The sequence below is a fragment of the Cyprinus carpio genome, chromosome B17 (genome assembly GCF_018340385.1).
Source record: "Cyprinus carpio isolate SPL01 chromosome B17, ASM1834038v1, whole genome shotgun sequence".
Classification (NCBI taxonomy): Eukaryota; Metazoa; Chordata; class Actinopteri; order Cypriniformes; family Cyprinidae; genus Cyprinus; species Cyprinus carpio.
Window position 1 is genome coordinate 13,827,821 of NC_056613.1, and position 27,397 is coordinate 13,855,217.

The following is a 27,397-nucleotide window of genomic DNA, read 5'->3' on the forward strand; positions in this document are numbered from 1 at the left end:
AGTGTCTTATCATTTATTATAAAATGTAGCATTACATCACTTTGTAATCCACGACAAATAGTTGTTCTGCCATGGTACAAGTCCTTGTGGAGATTGAAAGAATGCCATCTTCTGCTGTTCCGTTGTTGTCTCTTTTTTTGTAGTTTTAAATAAATGATCTGTTCTTTGATATTTATTTGCCACCGTCACGGCTGATGCTTCTCCAACAAGCTTCTTTTTCTTCAGTTTTTGGTCTGCAGGTTTCACAAGCAACACTGACTAGCGGTTTGCACGTGTACTGCACATCGACGTGGATAACGATGCAGAAGTATAAATGAAAACCGACGCAGATCCTACGGCGTAGAGGCTACGGCGTATGTCCGACGCAGAAGTATAAATCAGCCTTTACAGTGATACAAAAGCATAATTTACACGCAGCATTACCTTTTGCTTTCCTAAAACACAAAGTCGGCTGAACCGTTTTGGACCTCTGTTGCCAACATGCATACTACGATCATCTCTGCCTGAAAATTCTTCACAGAAGTCAATGAAATGGCAGAAAGGAAACATCTGTTGTGTGCTTTCAGTTTATCAAACATTTATACAGCATCTGCTGGTTCAAAACGCGTCCCAAATGCATCATAAATCACCTCAGGTTGAAGGGAGAACCCATTCAAATAAAAACTTAATGCTGACTGATAACAATACAGACACAGAAAAGACACTAAGTGAGGGTGGCAAATGCAGAATGAACTTTTTTCATAGACAAAGCTAACAGATTTTAAAACATTTTGAACACTTGAAAAGAGATGTTTTAGTACAGAATTTTAGAAGCAAATAAATTTAATATATTAGGCTACCAAAAAACAAGAACTTAAACTGTGAAAATAACAGTCTATGTGGCAGTGGCTTAGCATGTTTATTGTGCTCTGTAAGGCCTAATAGTGTCGGTACTGTGGGTAAGTTGATGTTTCCTGTGGCTTGAAATACTGAATTGTAAACTTTCTGGGAAATTCTGCAATCAAAACATTTTGGAATTGAACATTCACATAACATCCTGTTCATTCTGAATGTTGCAAGTTGCTTTATCTCCCAGTGCAGGCCTGGCTATCAGGGAATCGGCAGCCAATAGGAGACGTGGGTGCAGAGGAGACAGATGAAACCAAATACATCATCCTTCAACTCTCTGTCTGGAGGACCTGGTGTCTAGCCAGAACTAATGGCAAGTCATTAGAATAATCTAAAGAGCACTGAGCAACTGAACCCAGCACAGGATGAGTTTCAGTAAATGAGCCCAGTGCCTCAAAGTCTGTGGGACAATCTCTTAAGAGACCTCAAACTCCAACTGTCCAAATGCCTCAGAACAATAAGAGCAAGATGTTGTTGTTTGTTTAAACAACGAAGCCAGGAAGTTTCAAAAGCTGGTCAGCATTCATCCATTTTTTCCCTGTTCCAAGTCCAGTTATTCATGATGTACCTGCCAAACCTTCAGTCCAGTTAAACAGCTGAGATACGTTATAAGCAGTGCTGAAATGGATCAGTGGATCATCTTACAGCATCCACACTAATGCTTTGGAAGAGTCTAGTCTCCAGTTTTTCCTCTTCCAAGTGCATTTCAGGCCTCCACAGCTTCTAGGTCTATCGGCTCTGAAGATAAAAGCAACCATCTAGACAAGCTCCATGTGGTGTAATGTGAGTGTTCATGGAGGTTCATCTCATTCTCCTAATTTATGTACATAGTTGACTGGAAAAGAGCCACTTCTAGATGGTTCTCCCTCTATATGGCCCACCTGGGAGAGATAGAGCGCAAGATGTTTAAGTCTTCAGTTTGAGCTGTTTACCGGAAATTTATTTAAAGATACTCCAAAGCTTGTTAAAAGCATGCTTGGTAAACACAGGATGTGTGTGTGTCAGTGTGAGAGAGTTTGTATACTTACCCACCAGTGTGGGTCATCAGTTGCTGTCACAATGATGACCTCATTCTTAAAGAAAGCCAGCTGATTGGCACCAACCGCTCTGCAGTCAACTAACGCTCTGACCTTTTTGGGTCTCTCCCTTAATGAGATCTGAGACACATACAAAAAATATTCACTTTAGCAAGTTAAGGCTAGAACACACTGCATGAGTTCTAAAATCTGGTTTTAAAACAGGCATAAGGGATGGTTAGATTCACAGATTTGCAGCGGTGCATCGGCATAAAAATGAATGGTTAAAAGTGTGCATCTGATACAAGTTGGTATTTGTATCATGATGCATCGTTTCTAACATTTTTGTACTGGTAAAAAAATATTTATTTTTATAAAATTATAGCGCATCTACTAATAATTATATCTAGAAAGTGACCAATAATTTGTGACCAATATTTTATATGTAGATTAATTTCTCCTCAATAAACTGTTTCTCAAGTGTGTTCTCTCATCACCACTGCTGCTACGTGAATATGATGTATCACAACACTACAGAGACTGAGGCTTGTCTCAAGAGTCACATAGAATGTAGATGAACATGTCTGTCTGTCTGTCCCAAGGAAATAAAAACGAAATATCAATACCATACTGAACTGCATAGCATCATTTTTTTTCCATTGCATTGTTCTGTACTGAATCGAAATCAGTTCACAGTGCATGATAACGGGTGACTCATATCGCTTTGCATTGGTAGCTACTTCATATGTATCTTTAATGTATCATATCACTGGCTATGCATTGAGATCCCTATTAGGCATCATACACGTCAAAAATGGTTACAGAAAAAAAACTGGGCATCATACACTTAAAGACTGAGGATTTTAAGTGGTTCTAAACACAACGGACTCATGTAGAAATGAGCCTCATTGCTAGGAGACTCATGACAAATGAAAACAACATGCATTCTAAAATCAGCTCAAAATATTGAATATGCTTGATATTCTAAGACTGGATGCAATCAGAGTCTAGAGCTAAAAATCAAAGTCTGTGCCTGTGTACATGTATGTCTTCTGTGAAATCAATCGAATCTGACTGTCCAAAATCTGCAGACTGGCTATGACTTTTGACAACTAATGTCAACTTCTCCAGACTGCAAATTGGAAAAAATCTGGCCAGATGATGTGTAGTGTATTCCAGCCCTTAAATTCATGTTCACAAATAAAGGAAAAACGTCAGGAAGACGTTTGAAAAAACATATCTCAAAATAAAGATCATAGTATGGCATGTTACCATGGCATTTTTGCGTGAGCGAGGTGGTGGCAGTATGATTGGCACTGTGGCATTGTTGTTTGCATTCGCTGGCGGAGGTGCAGGACTGGGAGCTCCGCCCACTGGACTGCAGTAGAGTTCCTCCTGACTGCCTGCACACCCTGGAGACGGGGCCGAACTCTTTCCTTGACTGCTGCTACTCGTGCGGCGATATGAGGTCGTCTTCTCTGAACTGCAGACACATTTAATATTTACACGACGATAACTCACAATACTACACACATATTCAAAAATTCAGATTTTAATGATTGCTACCATTTTACTATTACTATTGTTAACAATAGTAATACTGAACTTATAGCTCAAAAATTATAAAATTTCTTGTGACATAATATATTTTTCCAGCAACTCAACTTACTAGTGGTTATGTTTTTAAAGATAATAAGATACAAAAAAACAATTACAATACAAATCATTAAGTAAAATAATGAGGAAACCTCTGGCCTTGTAAGATAAATGCAGCATAGGACCACAGTGACTAACCTGACAGGCCCTCTCTGACTCTGTGGTGAAGTGGAGTGATTTTTGCCCTCGGCCCCTGAGAAAGTTTGTCCCTCCCAGGACACCGTCTGTCTATGTCCCTTTGACCCTCCAGTGCTATGAGAGCGTGAAGGTGTTGGTCCAGGGGACTCCGTCACAGGGGACGAAGTGCTGATTCTCTGAAAGCAGCCGGTGGGGTGAGAACTCTGGCGGTAGGGGGCGTGAGTCTCTGGAATGGAACCCGAGATCTGAGGATCTGAACGGCCTGCAGGGACACAAATTATCTTTGACCTTGCTGTGGTTTGTCTGGAATAAACCTGCAGGGTTTCTACACAGTTCTCATTTGCAAAGGAGCTCAATTAAGCTTCTTAAAGAACATCTAAATGTCAGATCATTCCTTAGCTTTTGTTTATCAGGTCAAAACTGCACAAGCTTTTTTAGGGTATACAAAATTCCAGACCAAGTCAATTAAAAGCTAACAAACAGTATCTCACCTCTTTGTATTGCTTTAGCTGGGAGGGGAGGAGGCATGCAGCCATTAGTTGGGGCGCTGTTGTTGGGTGGATTTCGATATAGGAAGTCAATGTTCTCATAAGTCCGGGCTGGACTGCCTTTATTTAGATTCCATGCAGCCGAGCAGTGCCCATTGCTGCCAGTAGGGGGCAGCAGAGACCGTGAGCCCTTAGGATGGGGACTTACCTAAACAAATAGTTATTGAACATTATATTTCACATTTTTAATTAAACAGAGACACTTTTAAAAATGTGTAAAAAAAAAAAAAAATTCATATTACTGAACCTGTGCACTGATTTATCATTATGATTCTATAAATTCTAAAACAAAGAAACATTATGGCATAAAACAAATGATTTTATTATTATTAAATTAGAAAAATGCAAACCAGAGAAACATTTTCACCAGTGGTCACAGACTCAGATACCACTTTACACTGTAGTAAGAAATAGTTAATCTTGTTACAGACCCTTTCGTCCAGATCATCTTCACTGTCATACATGTCCTGTGGTGTCTCCCATGTGTATTCAACATGGATCTGAGAGTTGAACTTCCCACTGTGGGCCAATTCCAGCTAAACATGCACACAAATAAAATATAAGAAATCCACAGCCAATTCACTGACTCACTTTTGACCAGACTGACATATACTGTTAGATAGAGATTCAAATCCAGCTCTATTTTTGATTTATTTGTTTGTTGCCTTCATACTGCAAAGAGTCAATGGTTTGATGATCCCTCATTGTTTATTTGGAGACATTCGTATTTATAACAGCTACTAGGTTTGCTTTATATTATGTTATTACATACAAAGGAAGGACAAGGGAAGTTCCTTATGAAAACACTGTCATATGAGACTTCAGGATATTAAACAGGATAAAGTTCAACCTAGTCAACCTAGGAATAATATCTCTACAAACATGTGCTCACATACACACACAAAGTCAATAAAAGCTTTGTGCATTATGTGATACTCACCAGTTCGACACACTGCATGTGCTGCAGTCTCTTGGCAATGTCTAGAGCCGTCTCACCCGCTGAGTTCACTACAGGACAATCAGAACAATGGAAGGGTCAAAATCAGGACAGATTGATCCATTTATCTGGTTTTCTATCTATCTATCTATCTATCTATCTATCTATCTATCTATCTATCTATCTATACAAGTTGAACTCAGTCTGTCATAGTCTGTTTATACATCTATGCATCCATACATCTATCCATAATTTTTATAGTTGAATTTGCATGTACGTGATTACTGTATACCTGTGTGTAAAACCGCCTTTGCTTTGAGCAGAAGTTTCAAGCACTCTGGTTTGTTGTATAATGCACAGTAATGAAGCGCTGTGTTTCCTTCTGCTGTCTTCTTTTCCAGGCAGCCACTGAGAAACACACACACAAAGCGGTCAGCTGATGGACATCCTACTATGTACTGACAAATCTGTGACAACAGCAGATTTCTCTCACCAGTTCTGAGCTAGAAAATCCACCAGAGCCAGAGAAGTCTTCTCAGACATGCGCACAGCTAAGTGAAGACCGGTCTCCTTCAGGTCCTGTTAGACACAGAAGAGAACAAGTTAAAGCTACTGGCTGCTGCCAACCAGCCACTGTCTCGGTGAAACAAACGTACTGTTATTCACCAGTTCAATAAATCACAGCAGACTGGATGAAGAGTGACGGAGAGGGCTAATGAATTAGTCTGTGAGTTGGCGTACTACAATTCTCTACTTGTGAGTATATGTGTGTGTGTGTTAAAATAAAAATGTTGCTGATTCAGTCACTGAATCATTCAAGTCAAATTCTCTCTCTATTCTGAGACTATGGCCAAATAACACACACATACACAAAACAAACTCAAACACAAGTACAGCAGTCATTACACAGCTTGTGTTCACTTCCTGAGTGGGCTGAGGAGAGGGAAATCTGATTAAAGATGGAAAAAAGAGAGGAAATACAGAATTACAGAGAGAGTGTGAATGATGTGTGATTAATGCCGTATAACCACACAGATGTCTCATTTTTGCTTATACAGTTCAAAACGATCAAGAAAAATGAAACATCTATTTGACTAAACCACAGGAAGTCTCATATGATGGATTGATACCTTTGAAAGCTCTAAACATCTCAAGAAATGTCTAAAGCATGAGTGACAGCATGTTTATAAGCCTTGATGTTTTTGTTATCATCATTGTGGCTGTGGTGTTTATGTATATGGTTGGATTGAGGATCTCACTTGTCCTTCAGGTGTGGCCACTGGTTTAGACAGGTCCTCTCCCTCTGCATAGAGCTGTAGCAGTGACATGAGATCTTTGCTCCTCACAGTGTCATACACGTGATACGCTTCAGAGTGTTCTTTTGGGAGGACGTAGCGTCGCTCTGCATACTTCGCTACAATGTACTCCTTCCTCGCTGTCCTGAGATGTTCAAATAAAATCCAAAATGAGGTCAAAAAAAGTCTGAGCTAAAAGCAAAAAAAAAAGATTGCACAATAGGACTCACATGTCACTTTTTGGAAGGGGCTTGACTGCATCACTGGGCATGTTAATTTCCATGATGTCATTAAACTTGGCATTTCCAATGCTCACTGCCAACTGTGAACCAAAACACAACTGATAAACAGATGTTTGCAATAAAACACTGAACATATGCATCCAGCTTTATGTTAGGTAATTTATCTGTAATCTAACTGACAACAAGTAACTAACTAATAAATAACACTCGTGCGCAGGAGCACTTGCACTGCTTTACTGTCAGAGGTAAAAAGTTCATATAAACACATACAGATGTGAGAGAGACATGTGAGTAAATGCTGACTCAGTCCCAGTGGATTATGGGTAAAAAGTTCAAGATAAATGTGATACGTACCACACACAAAAAAACAAAAGTAAATGTGCAGAAGGTAATGGACTGTATAATGAATGGAGCTGAATTATCTTTTTAAATTTTATGACATCACACGTGTGTGTGTGTGTGTGTGTGTTTACCAGGAGCTCAGATGTGCTCAGCACATCAAGAGTGAGAGACTGAATTCGTGAGTGATGTACTCCAAGCTCACGATGGATTCCTGAACACTCGATACAGGTGAGAATGCCCAAGTTAGTGGAGAGCCAAGTGGGTTCTAAAGAGAACAACACACATCATTCAAACATTTCTTTGCCACCGTTTAACACCTTTCACTGACCGATAAAATGTTTTTTAGAAGCTCTTCATAAAGATGATGCAGTAATTCTTGGGAACAGACATAATGTTATGCATTGCTTAAATATTTCATTGACCTAAATAGTTTTGTGTAAGAAATACACATTCAAAACTATTTAAGGCTTCAATTAAATGTCTCTCTCTAATCATCATTTTGATTTGATTTAGAATAACATAACACATAGGATTTCTGTATTTGAGGCCATTCACTCAGAATGCATGTTTGCATTTAAAAATAAAAAGACAATAGTCAAACACGTCCGTCTAGCACATTTTCATAAAAAAAAAAAAAAATGCAAAAACACGTTCTGTATGAATGGCCTCTAACAGTATTTAAATGCATTAGGATCCTCTTTTCGAGACCTGGAGCTCCACAGTCACAGCAGGCCTCATTGCCTGGCAGGTTTCTCAGGCCTGAGATCACAGCTCGGACAAGCTCCTGCAGACCACTGTCCTGAAACTGGAGCTGATCTCCTCCGAGAGCCGTGTTCAAGGCCTCCTCCTTACTGTTCTGCAGCACAGACACCCATCTGCAAGATGACAAATGAAGGGATTACAAAAACAAAGATGTGCATTCATATCAATAGGTGACCTTTCAGATACATCCGTTGCATATTTAACATTTCAATGTCTTTCTTTATCTTACTCTTTCCTTTTTATTCTCTCTCCTCTCTAGAAGCAGGTGATGAACCTGCTCTCTCCACCATGTCTGTACATGCGGCTTTACAGTATATGATAAAGATTTTTATGTATACGGGTGTGTGTGAGCATACAAATTTCTGCACTTACATCATGCATTCTTGCTCGTCCTCAGCCTGGAAATGGTATGTGCGATTGTCTGCAAGAACAGAGAAAGAAAGAGATAAAAGAGATAAATAGTGTATGTTTGGTGGGCCTCTAAGCAAAGGAAACAGGGAAAAAACATCCTAACATACAGGAAATCAACAGAAAAAAACAGGTCAGGACTAGCCACTCAACTTATCTGCATTTCATGATCCACATACACCTACATACTTATTCCTCCCAACTGCATGTACATACTTCTGAACACCTACATGCATAAAACACCTCAACTGGTTCACAAACTGTATTTCACATCAGATATCCCTGAATGCATCCCATTAATAAAAATTTTACACCAGCAGCACTGAATTATAAAGTATATATAAAATTGTGTGACAGCAGTGTAGCATACTACTGCTTATAACATACATTGCCTTCTGTTTCACTTACTTCTAAAGATTAGTAGGCAATATACAGTGTGTACCACACATTATTCAATCATTAGCATGCTAGTTTACCATTCCTTTTCTTCATAATACAGAAGAGATGAAAAGGGTCAGAGGTCAGAGGTCAACGTACGTGTAACTAAATCAAACGTTCTCTTTTCCTCAGGGTTGGGCCGCACCTGACACGTCAGGAGGTTGAGCTTTGCGGGTGGTCTGTTGATCTGAGAGTTAGAGAAGAGTCATAACATGCTTAAAGTGCATTCTCATCACATATGTGGTCACTCACTAAATCAAATGCAAACAAATCTCACTTGCATTTATGCTGTGTGCAGGATTAATGCTAAAGATGTGAGTGAAAGCTTACATAAAGTTAATGGTTGCTAAAACACTGAAGCTGGAGGACACAGACATGAAAGCGTAACCAGTGAAATTTTTGGTTTTTGAAAAGTGGATGATTCCAGATTAAACATTTGTGTTGTGTTTTGGCCTACAGTTTGTGGTTCTGAAAGGAAATCGCTAATACATGAGCAATGACTCTTTTCTCATACAGCATGGGAAAGTTTGATTGCAGGCCTCTGAAGCTCAAGTTATCACTCTAGAGACTAAAACAGGAAACAGCCTTTGTGTGTAATTACCAATGTCAGTTTGTGATTTATGCTAATTAAACAATAATCACACAAGCAAGAATACTAATTACAGCATAGTGATTCAACCATAGGATTTTATACAGAAGGTTTGTAAACAAAAAGTTAATATTAGGTACTTAAATTCCTTTCAGCAAAAAAGATTCAAAAGCTGTAATATAATGAAGTACGTGTAACTGGAAGGTGTTTGTCTTTCTCAAATCTCACCGTGCTGTGTGAAATGGTGAGACAGCCATATTTTACCCCACACTTCCTCTTCTGCCAAACCTTTCTGATCCTAAAACACAAAGATCATGGAAAAACCCTAACAATCCACATTCAGTATCCATCAGTATTAGCATAATATCTCCATACTAAAGGGTTAATGCAAAGAAAAAGAAAAATATGTTTTACTTTTACTTCTATTATTTTTTTCACAGAGATAAAATGATCATATTCAGGGTTCCTTGGCAACAAGATTTATATAGCTAATTTGATAAGCAGAAATAACTAGTAGCCAATTGTTAACTGTACCGATTCAGTAGCTCTCTAGTGAAGTTACAATCACTAATTTACTGACAACAAAAATGGCACTGACACATGTTTATTCTGATGCATTGATCAAAAGGAGTCTATGTGGACGTGTGTGTTTTGTGAGCTGTAGGCTGGCCTTAGAGATTTTAAGAGAGTGCAAGTTAGACTCTAGTGCAGTAACAGACTAAACCACATTTAATAGAAAACATCTGTGTGAGAGGAACTCTGTGACAAACACACATACACACACTCTCAGCTGTGAGCCTGAAGTCACAAAGCTCAGACTGATGCTTTATGCTGCTAACTATCTGTGGTGTACGACCCTCAGGATATTATAACTCACTTCATTTATTCTGCTTCCAGTTTAAGAAGAGGGGCATATATATCATTACATACACTGAAAGCAGTGTGGAGAGTGTTTCCTGAGAAACACAAACTCACCCCATGTGACTCAAATCAAACAGGAGCTGAATACTGCATCATGTCTGGAAAACCTTGAATAAGCCCAGGTAATAAAAATAAACAGTTGGTCTATTGTTGTTTTGGGGGATTGGTGACCTTCTCAACTTGGGGAAGTAGACAGTAATGTTTAACTCACCCATCGCTCTTCTTAAGAAGGAATCCAGATTTCTCTGTGCCATATTTCTTATTGCCTTGTGGCTGGTGGATGCTATATCCATGGCCAGAGTTCTTCCTGTTTAGAAAATCCTGTGAAGATAGAACAACATTTATTATTATAATTGTCATCATCACTAAGCTTGCTGAAATATAGTCTTTAATGCCAATTATGGCCACAGATGAGTTTTTTGTCAGTCCATCTTGTGAAGAAAAAAAACTACTTTGAGCTAGAAGTTGTGCATTTGGGGAGTTTTTATTTTGGATATTACCTCTTTGCCATCAACCTGTAGTTGTGTTCTGAGTGAGTCACGCAATTGAGAGAGCTGCTTTACTTCTTCATCCTGCTCATGACGAACCTGTGACCAATCACAGTAAAGTGATATGGGGCTTGTTTTTGTGCAACACAATGTGACTGGTCTTGTGAATAGTTAACATAAGTTATACACATAAGCAAAAACACATTTGATAACTGAGCAGTTTACAGGCTTAAACGGGAACACATCTCTCCGTTGTGTAACCAAACCAACACAGCCAGAAATACTGCAGTGCTCAAAGCCTGTTTAAATTATGGCTTTGGCCCCCAGTACAAAATTCCAGCAATTTCTTCAACCATTTTCCATAGTATCTTTTAAAAGGAAATTATTCCTTTTGGAAAGCTGAATTGTGGTTGTTTCATTTTTGAGTTTTACTTCCATTTATGTGGCAAATGCTGATGTGTTACGATCAAAATAGAGCAAGTTGAAACAGGAGAAATGTCACTTTAGAAACATTACCCGAACCAGTTCTGTTATAAAACACGGTCATCTCAACACCAATTCCACATGCCCTATCCTGCCTTCTCCTCATAGTATCAACTAAATGACAAACTTTAATACAAAAAAAGATCATTTAATGAGCACCATTATTGTTGTTGTGTGACATTCACTTAAATCATTCTACAACCATGACCAGACAAGACTTGCAGAAAAAGTATTAATGCTGCTGGGAACATCAACTGATAAATACTGAATATAATGTTTTAAAACAGCTTTTGGTTTATTTATTAGGGAGAATGAAGTGAAACAAATCTAAGAATCTAGATGCAATCAATATAATAGCTTGGGTCCAAAACTTTCTAAGTTTCCTTGCCATCTGCTGCTTACATAGGAAGCGGGTTTTCTAAGGGAGTATCCAAACCATCATGAAACTGAATTTTGCAACTCTGTGTGTCATACGTCTATACAAAGGATTAATACAAGCAACATAGCTTGCTGTTAACAGGTTGCTAAACTGTACACTTGTTGAAATGCATTTTGGGATTGCTTTCTCTTCAAAAGATACATGCAATCAGACTTTAAAAGAGGAAAAAGGTGGCAACATACTTTTTGAAGCCATCTATGATGTATGAAAATGCTGTCAAGGGAGGTTGCTGACTAGATTTTTTTAACAAAGCTAATATGTGCATGTATATGTATGTGTACATGTGTATGTATGCATGCATGCATGTTTGCGTGCATATGTGTATGTATGTGTATGTAGGTATGTATTTTTGTATATGTATGTATAGGTAGGTTATATATACTGTATATTTGTTCATTTTGGTGGCTTCGTCAAATATGGTTATTTCCTGTAATATCTTTACATCATACTATACTGTTTATGTGAATACGCTTTGGACAGACTTGGAACAGGTTGGGGTGGTTGGTTGTGAGGAAGAGCTTTATGTGCAAGTGTGTAAGTGTTTGGTGCTATCTTGAGGACCCCCTCGAGTCGAAAATGAGATGTTTTCATTTCAAGGGGTTATCCTCCAATAAAATTAAATGAAATGTGTGTGCAAAAAAGATTTACATGATATTCAAACTAACTGTATCAGCCAGACTAGACATGTAAAATCAATGATAAAGTGTATATGAGAAATCTTCCTCGAATGGAATTTGAAGAGTCTTTATCATATTAACATTACGCCAGTTCGTGACTAACATGAGAAGTGAGATGGTCTGACTTTCTGAATTACAAAAAAACAAATGTATGTATGTTATTCTGTCTACAAAGATACTGGGATTGACAAGTTTATTACCGTATGTACGGAGGCTGCTAACTTCTCCACAAATGGACCCAGATGCTCTGCAGCCTTCAGTCCATCCTGGAAAAAACTGAGAAAACACAATCGCAGTGTTTAGCCATCTCAAAGGTCAGTGACATCAATACACACACCCACAAAGCCACAGAGATTCAATCAATATAGACACAGTTGTTGAATGATTAGCAGGATTAAATCTGGACTTTACAGTTATTCAAATTCCTTTGAGATTCATATGCTGAACCCAGTCTTATAAGGGGCCTTAACCCAGACTTCAGTTTAATGTGAAAAGCGTAGTTTTATACTAAAACCAACTAGAGGATCTTAATTTGGTTTAGACGTACTTAAGTTGGGCTTGAAAGTACTTAATCAGGCTCTGCAGTAGATCTGGACCTTGACGAACTTTCAGCTCCTGAATCTTCAGTAAATACTGCCAAACCAGAGAGAGAGTGAGAGTGAGAGAGAGAGAGAGAGAGAGAGAGAGAGAGAGAAGTCGGTCATTTGTCAAAGGTCAACAGTCAAAGGTCAATCCCACTGTTGTGTCCCAACATTGTGACTCAGCACAAAGCTAAAGCAGATGAATCCACAACAAACATGAATTAAAGGGTAAAATGCATTACACAAATTCTTTGCAATGATTTGCATTCTGGAGGAGCCAATGCTAGTTGCCAAAACCAGTCTGCAGACTTTGGGCTGTTAGATTTCACAGATAATTGTGCAGTGTGTGATTCAAACAGACTCCAATTATTTAGCTTTTCTCCCAGTGTATTCCAGCTTTATGAACAGAAAAAAAAGACTAAATTATCTGGTGAAACTAAATTATATAGTTTTCTAAAAGTTGGCATACATAAGCATGAGTAAACGACTTTATGTAGATTAAAAAAGGTCAAAGGAGCCACTGGGGATCAAATGCTCCTTAAGCTTCTGAACATTCTGTATCTAAGCAATCTGTTCAAATTAATTAAAATTTACTCCATGCATATATGGATACAGGAACTTTCTGAAGTTAATGATGGTCACATGGTCAGGCAGGTTTGGAAGAAATAACGCATGTCTCCACTATAAAAAGAGAGAAAAGTGGAGACATCTGGAGCTCTGCGGCTGGGAAAGGGAGCACTGTAGGACACTGAAAATCCCCCTCTCTTTCATTATTCCTCCACTTCACTCCTTCTTTCCTTATTCTTTCTATTACCACAGCTGGGTTCAAGTGGCGTAGCCAAAATTTCCAAGTCCTGCTAACTGTCACGCACACAGTATATGGAACTGGGACATATCGCCACAGACATGTGGAGTGAGGTCATCAATAACCACACATGAACACAATGTGGTCTCAAACAAGAGTGCCTCTCTCAAAAACACCCCAAAGCCTTTTGGTTTTAGGTGACTTCACACAATGCCACACACTTACTGAATTTACAAAGAATATGCTTAATACCGTAGAGAGGTTAACAATCTGAGGTAACCCAGGAATGACTTGCTAAGACACAAACATACAGCTGCACTAACTGCACTTATTCTCACTGAGACGCTCACACAATGTGGTCTTGGTCAGGTTCATTTTGCACACGTTTCATAATCTGTTAACCGGCCGCCCTCATATGGCCTCTTATACCTCACACATCTGCAGCTGGAAGTTCCTTCTTTCTCTTTCCATGTCCTCCGCTGTGTCTGTTGATTCCAACCGAATCATCCCATGCTGTTTCTGCTTCTCTCTCCTTTCTTTCTCCAGCTTGCCTCTGAAAAGCCGAAGTGAAAATGAATTAAGAAAAAGAGAAAAGAACATAATGAGACACTAGTTTAGCTGGTGGACTTGTCTTTTAGACAAGCCAAGTGGTGGTCTTGTATTAAATATTATAGGAAGTTGTGTACCAGGAGAACAATTTGACTCTGAAACTCACATTTTAGCATCATAATCCTTCCAGCTTTTCTCCATCTGTTTTTTCAGCTCCTGAGAGGAAAAAAAATAAAATATAAGAATAAGGAATTTGAGCATATATACACAGACAAACAAACATTTAAAAAAGTTTACACTGTGTTGCCTTAAAAGCGTGATGCAATAACAAAGGACACCTCATTGTGGACAATTGATATTGTGCAAGTAATAATATCAGGGTGTGTATCAAAACTTGATCTCAGAGCCCTGTAATATGTCTCCACTCATCATACCGGTTAAACTCAAAGAAAGGTGTGGTGCAGTTATTGCGTTTCTGACATTCGAAAACACAATAACCCCAAACAAGCTACATGATGTCAAACCTTGTTACAAAACATGATGCACTGTTGACTCTTTAAAGGGATGAATTTTACTTCCTTAGCTTTATCAACTCTTTAATTGATTTCAATTATCAATTCAATTGAGGTTTAAGAAGACGTTTTAGTCTAGTATGATGACAGTGTGACCCAGGTGTCTGTCTCACTCACCAGCCTGCTGTCTCTCAGCTCAGTCTTTAGCACGTTCTCCAGAGGGAAAGAAATGATGTTGTTCAGGTTTTGCACCTAAAGAACCATCAGAAAGAACGCATAAATTCAGGCAGACACACTCGAGAACAAACAGGTATATAGAAATAATGTAACAGAGACAAACACCAAAAAGACACTAAAACAACCTCTGAAAGTCAGCCAGATCATAGTGCAAATGTTAATGTAAACTCTAACTCACTTTTCAAAATGAGTGCTCACATTTTTACCCTGCAAGGCATAACCCTCCCTATAAAGCCTAGTCTGGATGTACAAATGCTCGCAAACCATAAATCTGCATTATAAAATTGCAAAAGGTAAAACTCTGTTTGGGATTTCTCCTTGGCCAAGTGCATAAAAGTGCTGAGCAAGTATAAATCTTCCTTAGGAAAGAATGTGCGAGGAAAAACCCACTGCAGGACTAAAGTTATTCAGACCAAATAATTTCAAACAAAGAACAGCCTTCCGGACGTATTTCCCCTTTAAATGTCATTTTTAAATGTACTGAAAGCATTTTTTTTTTATTAGTGTGTTTATTTTATTATATATTATTATATATTATATCAGTCACTTTGCTGTATAGAGACAGGCACTGGTACTGAATGGTAAAAAAAAACTTGACCACTAAAAAAGAAAAAAAAGATACTCAAACCAAAGTAAACACTTTCACACAAAACATTAAATACATATTGTGCTACACAAGAGTGTAAATTAAAAGTAACCATGGGAGTCACCTCATAATGGTGCTGGATATTTATTTATAACCTTGCAAAATGGGTATTATAAATATAAGTCTTCATGAATATGAAAAATGGGTTAAACTATCCCTCAGAGTCAAGCCCCCACACAAGGACGCTAAATCTAATGGAGTTTATTTTCTTAGCAGAGACTCTGTTGTATTTTTTAAGCTGTGGTTCCTGTCCCTGGTGATTGTTGATTGACAGCTCAGTGGTCAGACGCTATCCACTCATGCTCTTGGGTCTGGTATAAATTACCATCACCATAGAAACTATCAGTGGGAGGGTTCTGGGCGCTGTGGTTTGAGGGGCCCTCGCCTGCAGCTGTTGAACCCCTGCTGACACACACACACAAAACTACCTCTCCCAGTCCCATGTGTACTTTGTACAGCTGGAAGTCTTCTGTTTCTAATTCAGAAATATATCCAGAAGACAAGCCACAGAGGCACACACCCAAAGGTGCTTTTTGAATAATAATACTGGCAGGGCAGACAGTACTTGAATAGTTTCCTCTCAAAGGTGGAATAATATTCATGTTGGCCTTGAATTATACAGGTAATTAAAATTTACGCTTCAATGAACTTTAGGCTGCACCTGGAAGCTAAATTTGGGGTAAGCCGATGTGCGCTTTTTAATAGCCAATGTTGATATATAAGATATATGTTGATATATATATGTTATGTTAATATATAATTTAATGATAGCAAATATAAAGCCTGCAAAAATTCTTATTTACACTACTGACTTTTTTTTGAACTTCCTACTTGACTACAATATGTCGGTTTTCTCTGCTGAAAGAAATGGGTCTTATTTGGGATAAAAACCAATATTCAGCTTTATGTCCCTTTTATTGCATTCAGTATTTGTAGTTTGTAGTTTCAGAATGGTGTACTGCTCACCAGGTTTTTGAATAGTGCAGTGATCTCTCGCGTGAACACAGCCAGGTTCAGGAAGCCTGTGGAGATCTCGTTATTATCCTGCGTCAGGTGACTGTTCCCCAGATGCTCTAGAACCTCTGTGTACTGCTCCTTACTCTCCACATGATCTGGAAACACAGCATTACACAATCAAAAACAAGACAGTCCCGTGACCTTTCTGCAGATAACTGGAGAAACTAGAAACCAATACAAAAGGGTTTTGAAATCCACTTTTCTCCTGTAATGTTACACATTCCCATGAGAAACAGGATGTTCAATGAAAACAAATGACGGGTGAGACTTGATTGTATCCATCAGGAATGGGATACTTCAAAACTCAAAAAAGATTTATTTGAAAAGTATTTTTTTTTATAACATTATAAAATGACTTTACTATGACTTTAGTAATTTAATGCATCCTTGCTGAATATTCATTTATTTAAAAAACTAAATCTTACGCCAAACTCTTGAACAGTAATGGAAAAACTAGAGTATTAAGAAAATGGATAGATTTAGATTTCTTTAAAACACTAATTTTTTTTGTACACCTGTAATTTTTAAACATGATAACCTTTATCCATCTTCTGAAACCGTGTGACCTTGCAAACCTCACTGCATGATCAAATGAATAGAGGAAAACAGGATTTTGTGATACAGTGAAAATGATACCAGCTGAAGCACAGTGAGCTCCTGGCAAGAGAACTAAATCACCACAGGCTCAGACTGCACTACAGATCTAAGAGCTCTCAGCTCCACAGCTATAAAATAAACAGGTACACTTAGATAAGAGCCAAAGCACAGCCAAACCATCCTCACGTATGATGATCACAAGTATTTGTGGGAGCACATGCTGGACTTTCTAAGGGAGCATTCCTGGAATTAGCATACAGTGCTATAGCTATACATGATGTCCACATTTTCCTGGATTGAAATTCTCTGTCTTTTCATAAACAACATTCCTATCAAGTAATCATTGTCCTCTAATTCTAGGGGTTGGGTTAAGGCTTTGATTGGTTGATCGGGAAACTGTTCCAGGAAAAAACAAAGGACTTGATCCAGGAACACATCCTACTTGGGTGCATCATATGCATTGTGTCCCGATCCCATTTCACTTGAATAAATTACGTTGTAGTGTCAAAAGAATATTAAACATAAACAGGAGAAATCCTAATGTCAGCATATTGATATCTATCAGGATATCGGTCTAGACTCTAAAGATTGTGAAAATGTAAGATCACTTCCTTAATAAATAAACTTGCATTATCTGGTTTGAGTTCCGTTTTTCAAGACAGGACAAACAACTAAACAAATTTAGCATCACTATCAAAAAAAAAAAAAGAAGACAAAAATAGGGGAAATTTTCCTGGAGTTAGTTAATCGAAAGTCTAGCTGACACTTCCTCTTCTGTGGACTTCAATCAACAGTGTTTTTCCAGTGAGTCAGTCCAGCTCAAACAATACTGCAGTTCACTCGCAGGCGCCAAGCACTCTAAGGACCTACCTTCCCTGATCTGGAAACAGTTTAATTTTTCTCAGCAGGCATCTGTGAGCACTTTCAGACACATATTTTTAATTTGTATTGTTAATTCATTTCTTGACATGTTTGAGACCCTGATCTGTTCCAGAGACGATAGGTAAAGCTCAAATGAACCTTGAAGCAGATCCTATTCCTGGGTTTTTAGAAAATTGACCCCTTTATCAACACTTTAAAGCATCTGCCACATCTGTGTTTGTGTTTGCATGTCTTCAGCAACATTTAGTCCATGGTCAACAGCTCTGTTTTGAACTGAGACACTGTTAGATTACTGACAGACGTTTAGACTAAATATACAGCTCTCTAAATAACCTTCATAGAGTTCCCTATCATACCTGAAGTGAACTCATTCATAAAAATCTTTCAACCCTCATTGAAGATGAGTTATTATTGCTCAACAGATGAAAATACATACATAACTTACAAAAACAAACTAAACCTAATGTTCATTTTCATGACATTAATTAAACATAAATAAAGTCCACCAATAAAAAAATAAAAAAATATTTTCAAATGATACCAATTAGCTCATTAACTTTGGCAGGTCTAAAATACTGGAAATAAAATTACAAATAAAACGTATTAAAAAAATCTGTAAAAAACTACTAAACTAAACTGATTAGATTTAAAAAAAAAAAAAATCTAAATTATAACAACATGGATCTGGGGCATCATTCATTTTCACAGCACCAACAGTGCCAAAGTGACTCATAGATTTGTTCACATAAACAGAAAGTATGAAAAATACTAATAAGTAATGCTAACCACTAACAAAACAACAAAAAGACATTTCTGTCTATATATATTGACCTAAAAATCATCATGGACTTTGGACTCAAACACTAGTTTCTAACCAGGATGAGTAAACAGAAAAATAGAGTAAAAGCTCTAAAGACTAATAAACCTCCTTGACGCTGCACAGAACTGATAACTGCACTAGCTCTGAATCATTAATATGAGCTACAAAACAGCATTTACAACTTCTCACACACAAACAACTACATCCCGCCAGTGAGAAGGATGGGGTGAATCAGAAAGAGTGGTGATTTTATCAGGTTCAGGTTTGGTCTCACTCCTAAACCACAGTGGCAGGAAACTGAGGCCCCTCAATAGTAGTGTTACCGGAATGAGACATCTGTTTTCAGTTAAAAGAAAGCGAGTGACGATGAGGGGGGAGATGATAAAACGCAGGGTCTCCTTTGCGCTTTACTGTGACTCACAGAATTGAGAAATGGGGCATGTGCCCTCAGAAATGAGAAGTAGGCAGATCTGAGACATGTTTCCGAGAAACCATGATCATCCAAGCACAACATAACATTATAAATAGTGTATTGGCCAAGTCTTTGGGGCAATTTCTCATTTCAGAGAAGAGGAGCAGATGTAAACACAGATATCCCCCTGAAAGTTCAGTACTGTAAAGACGCTGTTGGTAAAAATAATAAATAAATAAAAGGGATCATGTGCTAAAGTTTCAGCCTACATGCAGCCAAACTGCTAACAGAGGTGTAACCAGTAGCCACGTGCATTGTGCAGGGTGAACAGAAAAAGGCACTGAAACTGTGTGTTTAACAGCGTAAGGTCATTAAGAGAACTCTGAGGTTCATTAAAACAGTGAAGCAAGTTTCAGTGGCTGTTATTTTCTACACTCTGAATCTGTGTCAAAAACAGGAAAACACACAATATGCTCTGTATTTGAAAAATTTGTGGTTGTGATGTCAGTGCAAGTCTGGGCCCCAATTTCTGTCATCCTTCATTTGTGTGACAGAGAGAGCGAGAAGAATGACCTTAATGCAATTATTTTAGGAAATGTGTTTTTGGAAGACTTTTTTCACAAATCTTACTTTTTCATTTTAGTGACTACTGTAATTTAACTAAGCATCTTTATGCATCACAAGCTGACTCTTATGTAACAGTCTGATGTTTGAATAAGTAATACTAAGTGAACCAGGCTTCCTGAAGATCTCTAAAAAGCCACCTCATATTATTCTAAACTCCCAGAATACATATTTTTGCTTATGTACTAGACCAGTGATTTTCAACCAGTGGCTGGGGTCCACCAAGAGACATCAGCAAACTTCCAAGGGTGCCTCATGATGTCTTAAATTGTTTTAAAATATGACAAAACAAGCATTAAATTCAGGAAAGACAAGTAAAGAAAATATATATTTAAATTATTATTATTATTTACTTGTTCAAAAACTTTTTCTTTGAAGTACCAGGGCTCCCAGGGGAGTAATTTTAAAAGTGTGACATCTAGACCTAAAAAAAGTAATCTTTGTAACACTTTAGTATAGGGACCATTTCTCACTATTAACTAGTTGCTTATTAACAGGCCTATTATTAACATAACTGGCTGTTTATTAGTACATATAAAGCACATATAATTTAATCCTACCCTATACCTAAACTTAACAACAACCTTACTTACTATTAATAAGCATCAAATAAGGACTTCATTGAGGCAAAAGTCATAGTTAATGATTTGTTAATATTGAGAATTGGACCTTAAAATAAGGTGACAAAATCTTTTTATATCAAATATACATCTTTTTGTAGTTTTGCCAGGCTCTAACATTTTAATTTGGTAGAAACTGTGTGTAAAAAATATTCTTCATTATCCTTCATAATCTTCATTCAGACAGGTGGGATCCCTGAAGAACATTCAGCTCTAAAAAGTCTGGAATCCTGCAATTTTATTCATAGAAACTAGGAGTGTTGGGCTTTCACATGTTGCTGTGGACAATGAATGGATAGTCTTGGAGTTAAAAGGTTGAGAAGCACTGTACTAGATTTAATAATTCAGCAAACAAGAGGAACACAGAGTTCCAAAAAAATAAGACTGCACTCACTGAGTCCAGAGTTGTGGATGGCTTTTACAATTTTCTTCATCCTCTGTAGAGACATCTGGTCCTGCTCTAGAGACTGATGGAAGACAGCAGAGAAATGAGAAAAACATTAGAATAGAAATTCATTACTTGCATCAGCATCAACTACACTCTTCAACTGCATGTAATCATTGGCACAAACATGTGGGGCAACACTTGACTGTTTTTACCGAACAAACATCAGAATAGTTGCAAGCAATCTTTCTATCACGTCAGGTCACCATGATGATGTCAGAACAGGTAAGTTGTGAAGCCCAGGTGAATCAAGCCTTACGAAAGACAATAACAACTCGTAATGACTCAGAACAGACACTATTTACAGTAAAGAATTAGTGCACTAGACAGAAAGTGACACACCTCCGTGGGAATCTAACCTGAGTTCAAATATCAGTGGTTTAAATAATGTTTCGGTTTATTAGGATTGAATCACATCAGTTTGTTTAACTTCTTTGGTCAGAAAGTGTCTATTAAGAATGAAAGCATGAAACCTGAATGTGAATATCACAATGAAGGGTTTTAAACCACCTTGAGTGTGTGACCTTACAACACTGATGTATGCCTGCTGCTGTCTGCCAGAGACTGTTTAGTCTGATCAATGTTAATAAATCAGTCTCAAGACTAACTTTCTTTGGACCTGTTCTGTTTTTTTTCTGTCTGTAGCTTTTTGGGCAACATCCCAGACACTTGGACTTATGGGATCCAGTGATGCATAACTCAGAATCTCACACGCTGAACACCAGACAGTTTAATGTTTTTACACACAGACAGACAGACGGCACACATGACCTTTTGTTTACACCGATATCAGAAAATTTCGTCAACATAAATGTAAAAAATTTAAAAAGTGAGATCTCTTATCAAGCGTTTTTTCAACAACGTTGAAACAGAACAAAAGGCATTTCCCACGTACAAACACCTAGTGCCAGAAAAAAAAGAAGGTATGGATTTCAAGTACATAATAAATACACTTTAAAGTGCCCTATTGAGTGTTTTTGTGGTCATCTCAGGATAAAAGTTATCTCAAAAAGGTTCATCGCCATTATATTCAAGACTTCAAAAGAGTGGTTTTGGGGGGATTTTAACCCCACATGATGGATGTCAAACGTAAAGTAAAGGCCTTATTTTTACATATGTTTTAACATCTCATAAAGCTAAAATAATTACCTTTAATGTAGGCTTACTGTCTAAACAAAAATGGCTCATTGATAGTGAAACACTATTTTTGCAGCCATATATTTTTCATTATTTATTTTGTGCAAATTTGTGTTCAAATTAAAAGCTGCAATGCTAATCATGATCCTTATTGTTTTAGTGCTTAATAAATACTGCTAAATAAAAATAAATAATATCATCTGATCATTATGTAAAAAGATAATACTTACTTAACTTCAGCATATTTACTTATGAAGTTGTTTTTAAAAAAGTAGCTTCATCAAATTATTTTCTATACATTTCTAACATCAATTATATTGAATGTATGATTATATTCATTGTGAATGTTAGTACAAATATTCTATCTCTCTGCATCAGTGGAACAATAAATACATCATCTTTAGCATGTGTAGCGCCAAATGAAACGGTTCATTTTTCAAGTAAAGTTCACTGCTTCCTAACCTCTCAAACACTGGTCGCTAAAGCCTCAGTGAACTGACGACACTAGGATACATGATCCTGTTAGCGGCTGGGGGAGTCATCTATACTACACTCAAAGGGAGTGAGGATGGCCTGAAATAAATGCATTAGTCACATGAAACCTGCTGACTCAAGGAATGACTGCAGTGGGTATGTGCTTACATCAGATGTGAAGTGATGCATGATGACAAACAACACACACGGACACATACAAATACAAACATAACATACAAAGCATCATTTTTAATTCAATAATAATCAAAAATTTGCATTGCAAACTCATCTGTCCTGAGGTTTCTGTATTTCAGTGGCCTCCTCCTGCAGAACTTTCAACATGCTGCCAGCTATCAGCCAGAGTCTCAGCAAATGGAAACGTAAAAACAAACTTTGCCTCTCAAACCCAAGCAAGTCTTCAAACACTAACCTTGATGAAAACACACTCAGTTATATACACACGTTGCCCCTGGGCATCAAATACACTTAACCTTCCGCTTTGAAAGACTGTAACACACTCACAAATTGATATATTTACACAAGTAATCTGTTCATACATGGCATATCCGCAACATCAGGAACTGAGCAGCAAATTTAGAATCCTGAAAAAAATACTACAACACAATCATCTCTGACTCATTCAAGGAAACTAAAGTTACTTCCATCTTCTCATTCTGTGTTAATTCTAAAGAATTTTTCCACAAAAACCTACGTTAGTTTCATTAGTTTCATAACACCTTGTGTTGCTCAAATGCTGCTTGAGGGCATTTTTAACCATTTTTTCATTCACATCCCAATTAACAGTTTACTCATCCTCATGTCATTCCAAACATCTTGACTTTCTTTATTGTGTAAAACAAAATGGGAGTCATGTCAGGATGCCAAAGCAGCTTTTCTCCAACACAATGAAAGCAAATGGTGATCATGATTGTCCCTGTTCCCCGTCTACTTTCACTGTATGGAAAAAAGGAGCTTGGACATTCTGCTAAATATCTGCTTTTGTGTTCCATGTAAGAAAGTCAAAGATTGGAACAGGGGTGAGTGAGTAAATGTAATTTTTAGGTAAACTAACCTATTAATCGATAGCCCTTGAAGTAGTAAGACCATTCCTGCAAGCCTTTCAGCACATCTATCTAGCAAATGTTCTCAACCTTTTTGAATTAAACATCCATTATTGTGCAGAACAATATTCAAAACCACACCATTATACAGTATGATATTTTCCTACTGCTTCTTTTAAAACTTATTAATAGAAATTGTGAGTATTGATATTAACTACAATTAATTCTGTCATTCCAGAAATTTGTTGTTCAATAAAAACAATTGAAGAACATTTTCTTCAATAAAACCCACAATTATTGAGGGGGGAAAAGAAATATGATGATTTCAGATTACTTGTTTTTGTGATTTTTTTTTTTCTTTCATTTTTATTTTGATAAAAGTTTACTTATTTTAGTATATTAATAAAACAATATTAATTTAAATAATTGTGTCATCCTGCGGCCCCCTTGAAAGTTTGTTGAGGCCCCCTAGTGGACCCCGGCCCTCTGGTTGAGAACCACAAATCTAGAACACTGAAATTCCTGAAAAACCCATAAACCTTTTCCCATGAAAAGGCGGAAACAAATGAAAGGCTTCCACTGTCCCAACATGCCCAGCGTTATCACTTGCTGGCAGAGTTTCCCTATTCTCCATTAATTTCCAAACAAATGCCTATAGATGAACTGGCAGCTAAAGACCCACATTAGGTTTATAAGACCTCATAACAAGTATGAATTCTGTTATCAGTCCTGCTTTTCTGTAATTAACTATATTAACACTATTCCTCAATGAAATGATGCAGCTGTGAAGAGATCCTGTGTTTGTGCCACCGTAATTCCAGTCTTGCTGTACAAGACTGAAAACAACAATTACTCGACATACAAGTGCCCTGAGCAAGTTTACTTGGCTACTTGAAAAGTCTGTCTCTTCCTTATTGTGACTCCTGTGCCATAACTCTAAACCCTAACATGAGCCCATAAAGTGTACAATGGGCAATTTAAACCACTATTGCTTATAAAAAGATTAACTGGCAACAGTTTACTAAATGGCAAAAGGTCAATTCTGTTGTTCACACAGGTGTCTTCCTTGAGTAACCAACAGGTGTAGTTTACATTATCTATGGACATTGTCAACTAACCTTGACAACTTTAATACTTTTCTTAGTTTATTTTCAGATAAATTAGATTCAAAAGGTCACCCTGACTGATAACAATTTAAAAATCAATAGGATGGACCATTTTATTACCCTACGAAGTGCGCACGTAAAATATAATATAATATAAACAACCACCAAATCAAGTTAGGCTGAATTCAAAATAATACTGTTTTGCTCACATTAAAAAGTCTTGACATGAGTGCAAAAGGAAAAGGTTTCTTGTGTCAGAGATTTTCACAGCGATTGAAGGACTGGGATTCACTCAGGTAGGCTATTGTCCACCTGCGCACAGGTAAACACCGCGCTTGCACGCGCCCTTACCTCTTCGAGAGCGGCCACGGTGCTGCGACAGTCGCTCATTTTAGACTGGAATCCAGAGCTTCCCGGGGACGATAGATCCTCTTTCGCCAAAGAAACGAAATCCGAAATACTTATTTTCTCCGGCATGTTTCCAGTTGTATAAACCGAAGAACTTAAAATCCTAGCAAACGTAGTGAAAACAACCACCTCAAGATCAAGCAAAGTGCATCTCCATAAAGTCCTCTAAATCCACAAGTGAGCGTGATTGCCAAAGCAGGGGAATTAAAAGTTGTTTCATATCAGCGACAAAAGGCGAAAGTGTCTGTCTTCTCCGTGTTGCGCCGTGTGAAAGAGTCGGTAAAGTGTCTCTGCGCCTTTGGTCTACTTTCTCTGTGTCGCGCGAGCGTTCAATAGCGCGTGCCGCGTCCAGATTGTGCGCGAGGGGAGGGAGTCATTCCATCATCACGTGGGAATGTTTGTATTCACTGACGAAATGAATAGAGCGCGCGCGAAGAAAGAATGGAAGTCTTCAGATTCATTTTTTGGCTTATAGAATGAAACATGAATCCATTTGTTCATTGAGTGCGAAATTTCTATTGAAGCCATTTGAATAGGCCGATATTGTCTTTCTTATTCATATGGTAGGCCAGTATGAAGACGAAAGTTTTGTTTAAACTTCAGTGTGTCTTAAAATATTCCTAATATCTGCCATAAATGAAGTTGGTTTAGAAATAACAACATGTCCATAAAATCAGTGTCAAGTTCAAATGGAGCAAAAAGTAATTGAAAACAAATATAAAGCAACGTTAATATGATTTTTGTCTTGTTTTTTTTCTATTTGTAATTTGGTTGTATAGACAGATGAAAAATCAGTGCATTGTGCACAAATGCAGGCCTTCAATGGAGCATTGGAGCATGGTGCAAACTGAAAAGGATTGTGCATGCACTTTAACTCTTTATTCAAGTGTCAATGCAGATAATCCATTTCCTTAAATGCACTACATGTGCATGAATGAACATGCTTATCCGTCTTAAGTTTAAATGAAACCCACCCCTGATTAAAAGTTTGCTTCACTAACACAATTGCCACCTTTTCAATATATTTGAAAAGGCAGACTGAATAGTGCAACGGAAACTCATAGTGCTTTGTGCTTATATTCCACAGTGTTCTGAATAAGATAATTTTTATAAGACAAATATTGTGAATTGTCTCATCCACCTCCCCTGCAGATAATATAGAGGTATGCCAGTTCTTCCCGTGTCCTTTCAAAAGCTGCGCACCTTACCTTATCCTTGAACAATACAGTATAATGTTACATTGATGCAATGTGCTGGACAGTTATCAGATCCGACTTTATCCCTCTAGGTATGCACAAGTATTTCATGGTGTATAATTTGATTAGCCTGAATAAATAAATTAGACAGTTTTGGACAGCATTTTTTCTTCATAGTTGGAAATAAAAGCATGAAAAGACCCTTTAGACTGTTTAAAGAGTCATAAGGCTTGTTACATGAAAACAGCATTCCTGCACTATGTATTTGTTTCCGGCTTTCTATCTTATTTTTCCTTAAAGACTGAGTCAAACTTAAAAAGTGAAATACATGTATCTATGTCTCCATATGTAAAATGGAGTGATTTATACAATAAACAAGGATTTATACTGTAAAATTACCTCTGGGTCAAACTTGATTCAAACATGCAAGGAACTAAACATGACATTATTCATAAAATAACTAATCCCAATAAATGAAGTTAACTTGGTTCAGTGACCTTAATTTCTCCAAAGCACACCCCCTCCCCCAACACAATGCGTTTCCTCACACACAGTATTCTCTTCATATTCTGTATTGGCTACATGAGTTATTGTTGATGTAATGGTGGTTTTGTGGCCAAACAATACTCTCTTTCTCCCCCTGGCTGTGGCCCCTCTTTGTGTGGCAGCTTTGAAAGGGTCTGAGTAGAAATGTTGAAACTGGGTGGACGTCACTCTGAAGGAAGAGAAAAAGGAAAGTGGGTGAAAAGGAGAGAAAGGAAGTGTGAGGCAAAGTTTGAAAAAGCCATTTGGGAAAACTTTAACAGCAAGTTCTTGTTTTCAGGCGCAGTCTAGTCTGCCTTTGAACTGCCCTTTCATTTATCCCTCTCTTTTTCGTCTTCTCCACCTCAGTACCATATTTTAAGATTGCTGTGGCCACAGTGTGCTGCGTGTTCCTACTTACTTGCTTTTGTCCTTCCCCTATTGTTGTTTTTTCCACATCAGCCAATCGCATGCATTTG

General features: G+C 37.7%; 1 protein-coding gene across 2 annotated transcripts; it reads right to left on the minus strand.

The window, feature by feature from the left end:
- Window positions 1–25,559, minus strand: LOC109064981 (arf-GAP with SH3 domain, ANK repeat and PH domain-containing protein 2-like). 2 transcript variants are annotated; one of them, XM_042742397.1, is made up of 26 exons: window positions 25,144–25,559; window positions 20,964–21,036; window positions 16,564–16,709; window positions 14,892–14,966; window positions 14,369–14,418; window positions 14,083–14,206; window positions 12,815–12,900; window positions 12,468–12,543; window positions 10,681–10,767; window positions 10,392–10,501; window positions 9,488–9,557; window positions 8,770–8,857; window positions 8,197–8,245; window positions 7,771–7,937; window positions 7,194–7,327; window positions 6,709–6,800; window positions 6,443–6,623; window positions 5,677–5,762; window positions 5,476–5,591; window positions 5,187–5,254; window positions 4,678–4,782; window positions 4,190–4,394; window positions 3,699–3,924; window positions 3,177–3,387; window positions 1,917–2,045; window positions 1–1,769 (listed from the first exon to the last, which is right to left on the minus strand). In XM_042742397.1, the coding sequence occupies exons 1-26, from the start codon at window positions 25,267–25,269 to the stop codon at window positions 1,695–1,697; spliced, it is 2,955 nt and encodes a 984-aa protein (XP_042598331.1). In that variant the 5' UTR covers window positions 25,270–25,559; the 3' UTR covers window positions 1–1,694. The 2 variants fall into 2 exon arrangements, with proteins under 2 accessions (XP_042598331.1, XP_042598330.1); XM_042742396.1 differs by having other exon boundaries at window positions 3,699–3,960; window positions 25,144–25,557.
- Window positions 25,560–27,397: the final 1,838 nt, after the last annotated feature.

Bases quoted from the DNA above. Each gene is read 5' to 3' on its own strand.
- LOC109064981 (XM_042742396.1), bottom strand. From the start codon at position 25,269: ATGCCGGAGAAAATAAGTATTTCGGATTTCGTTTCTTTGGCGAAAGAG. The intron at 7,328-7,770 runs GTCTCGAAAAGA...TGTTCTCTTTAG, and splicing joins CTGTGACTGTGGAGCTCCAG to AACCCACTTGGCTCTCCACT. The intron at 6,801-7,193 runs GTAAACACACAC...TTTGGTTCACAG, and splicing joins TGAGCACATCTGAGCTCCTG to TTGGCAGTGAGCATTGGAAA.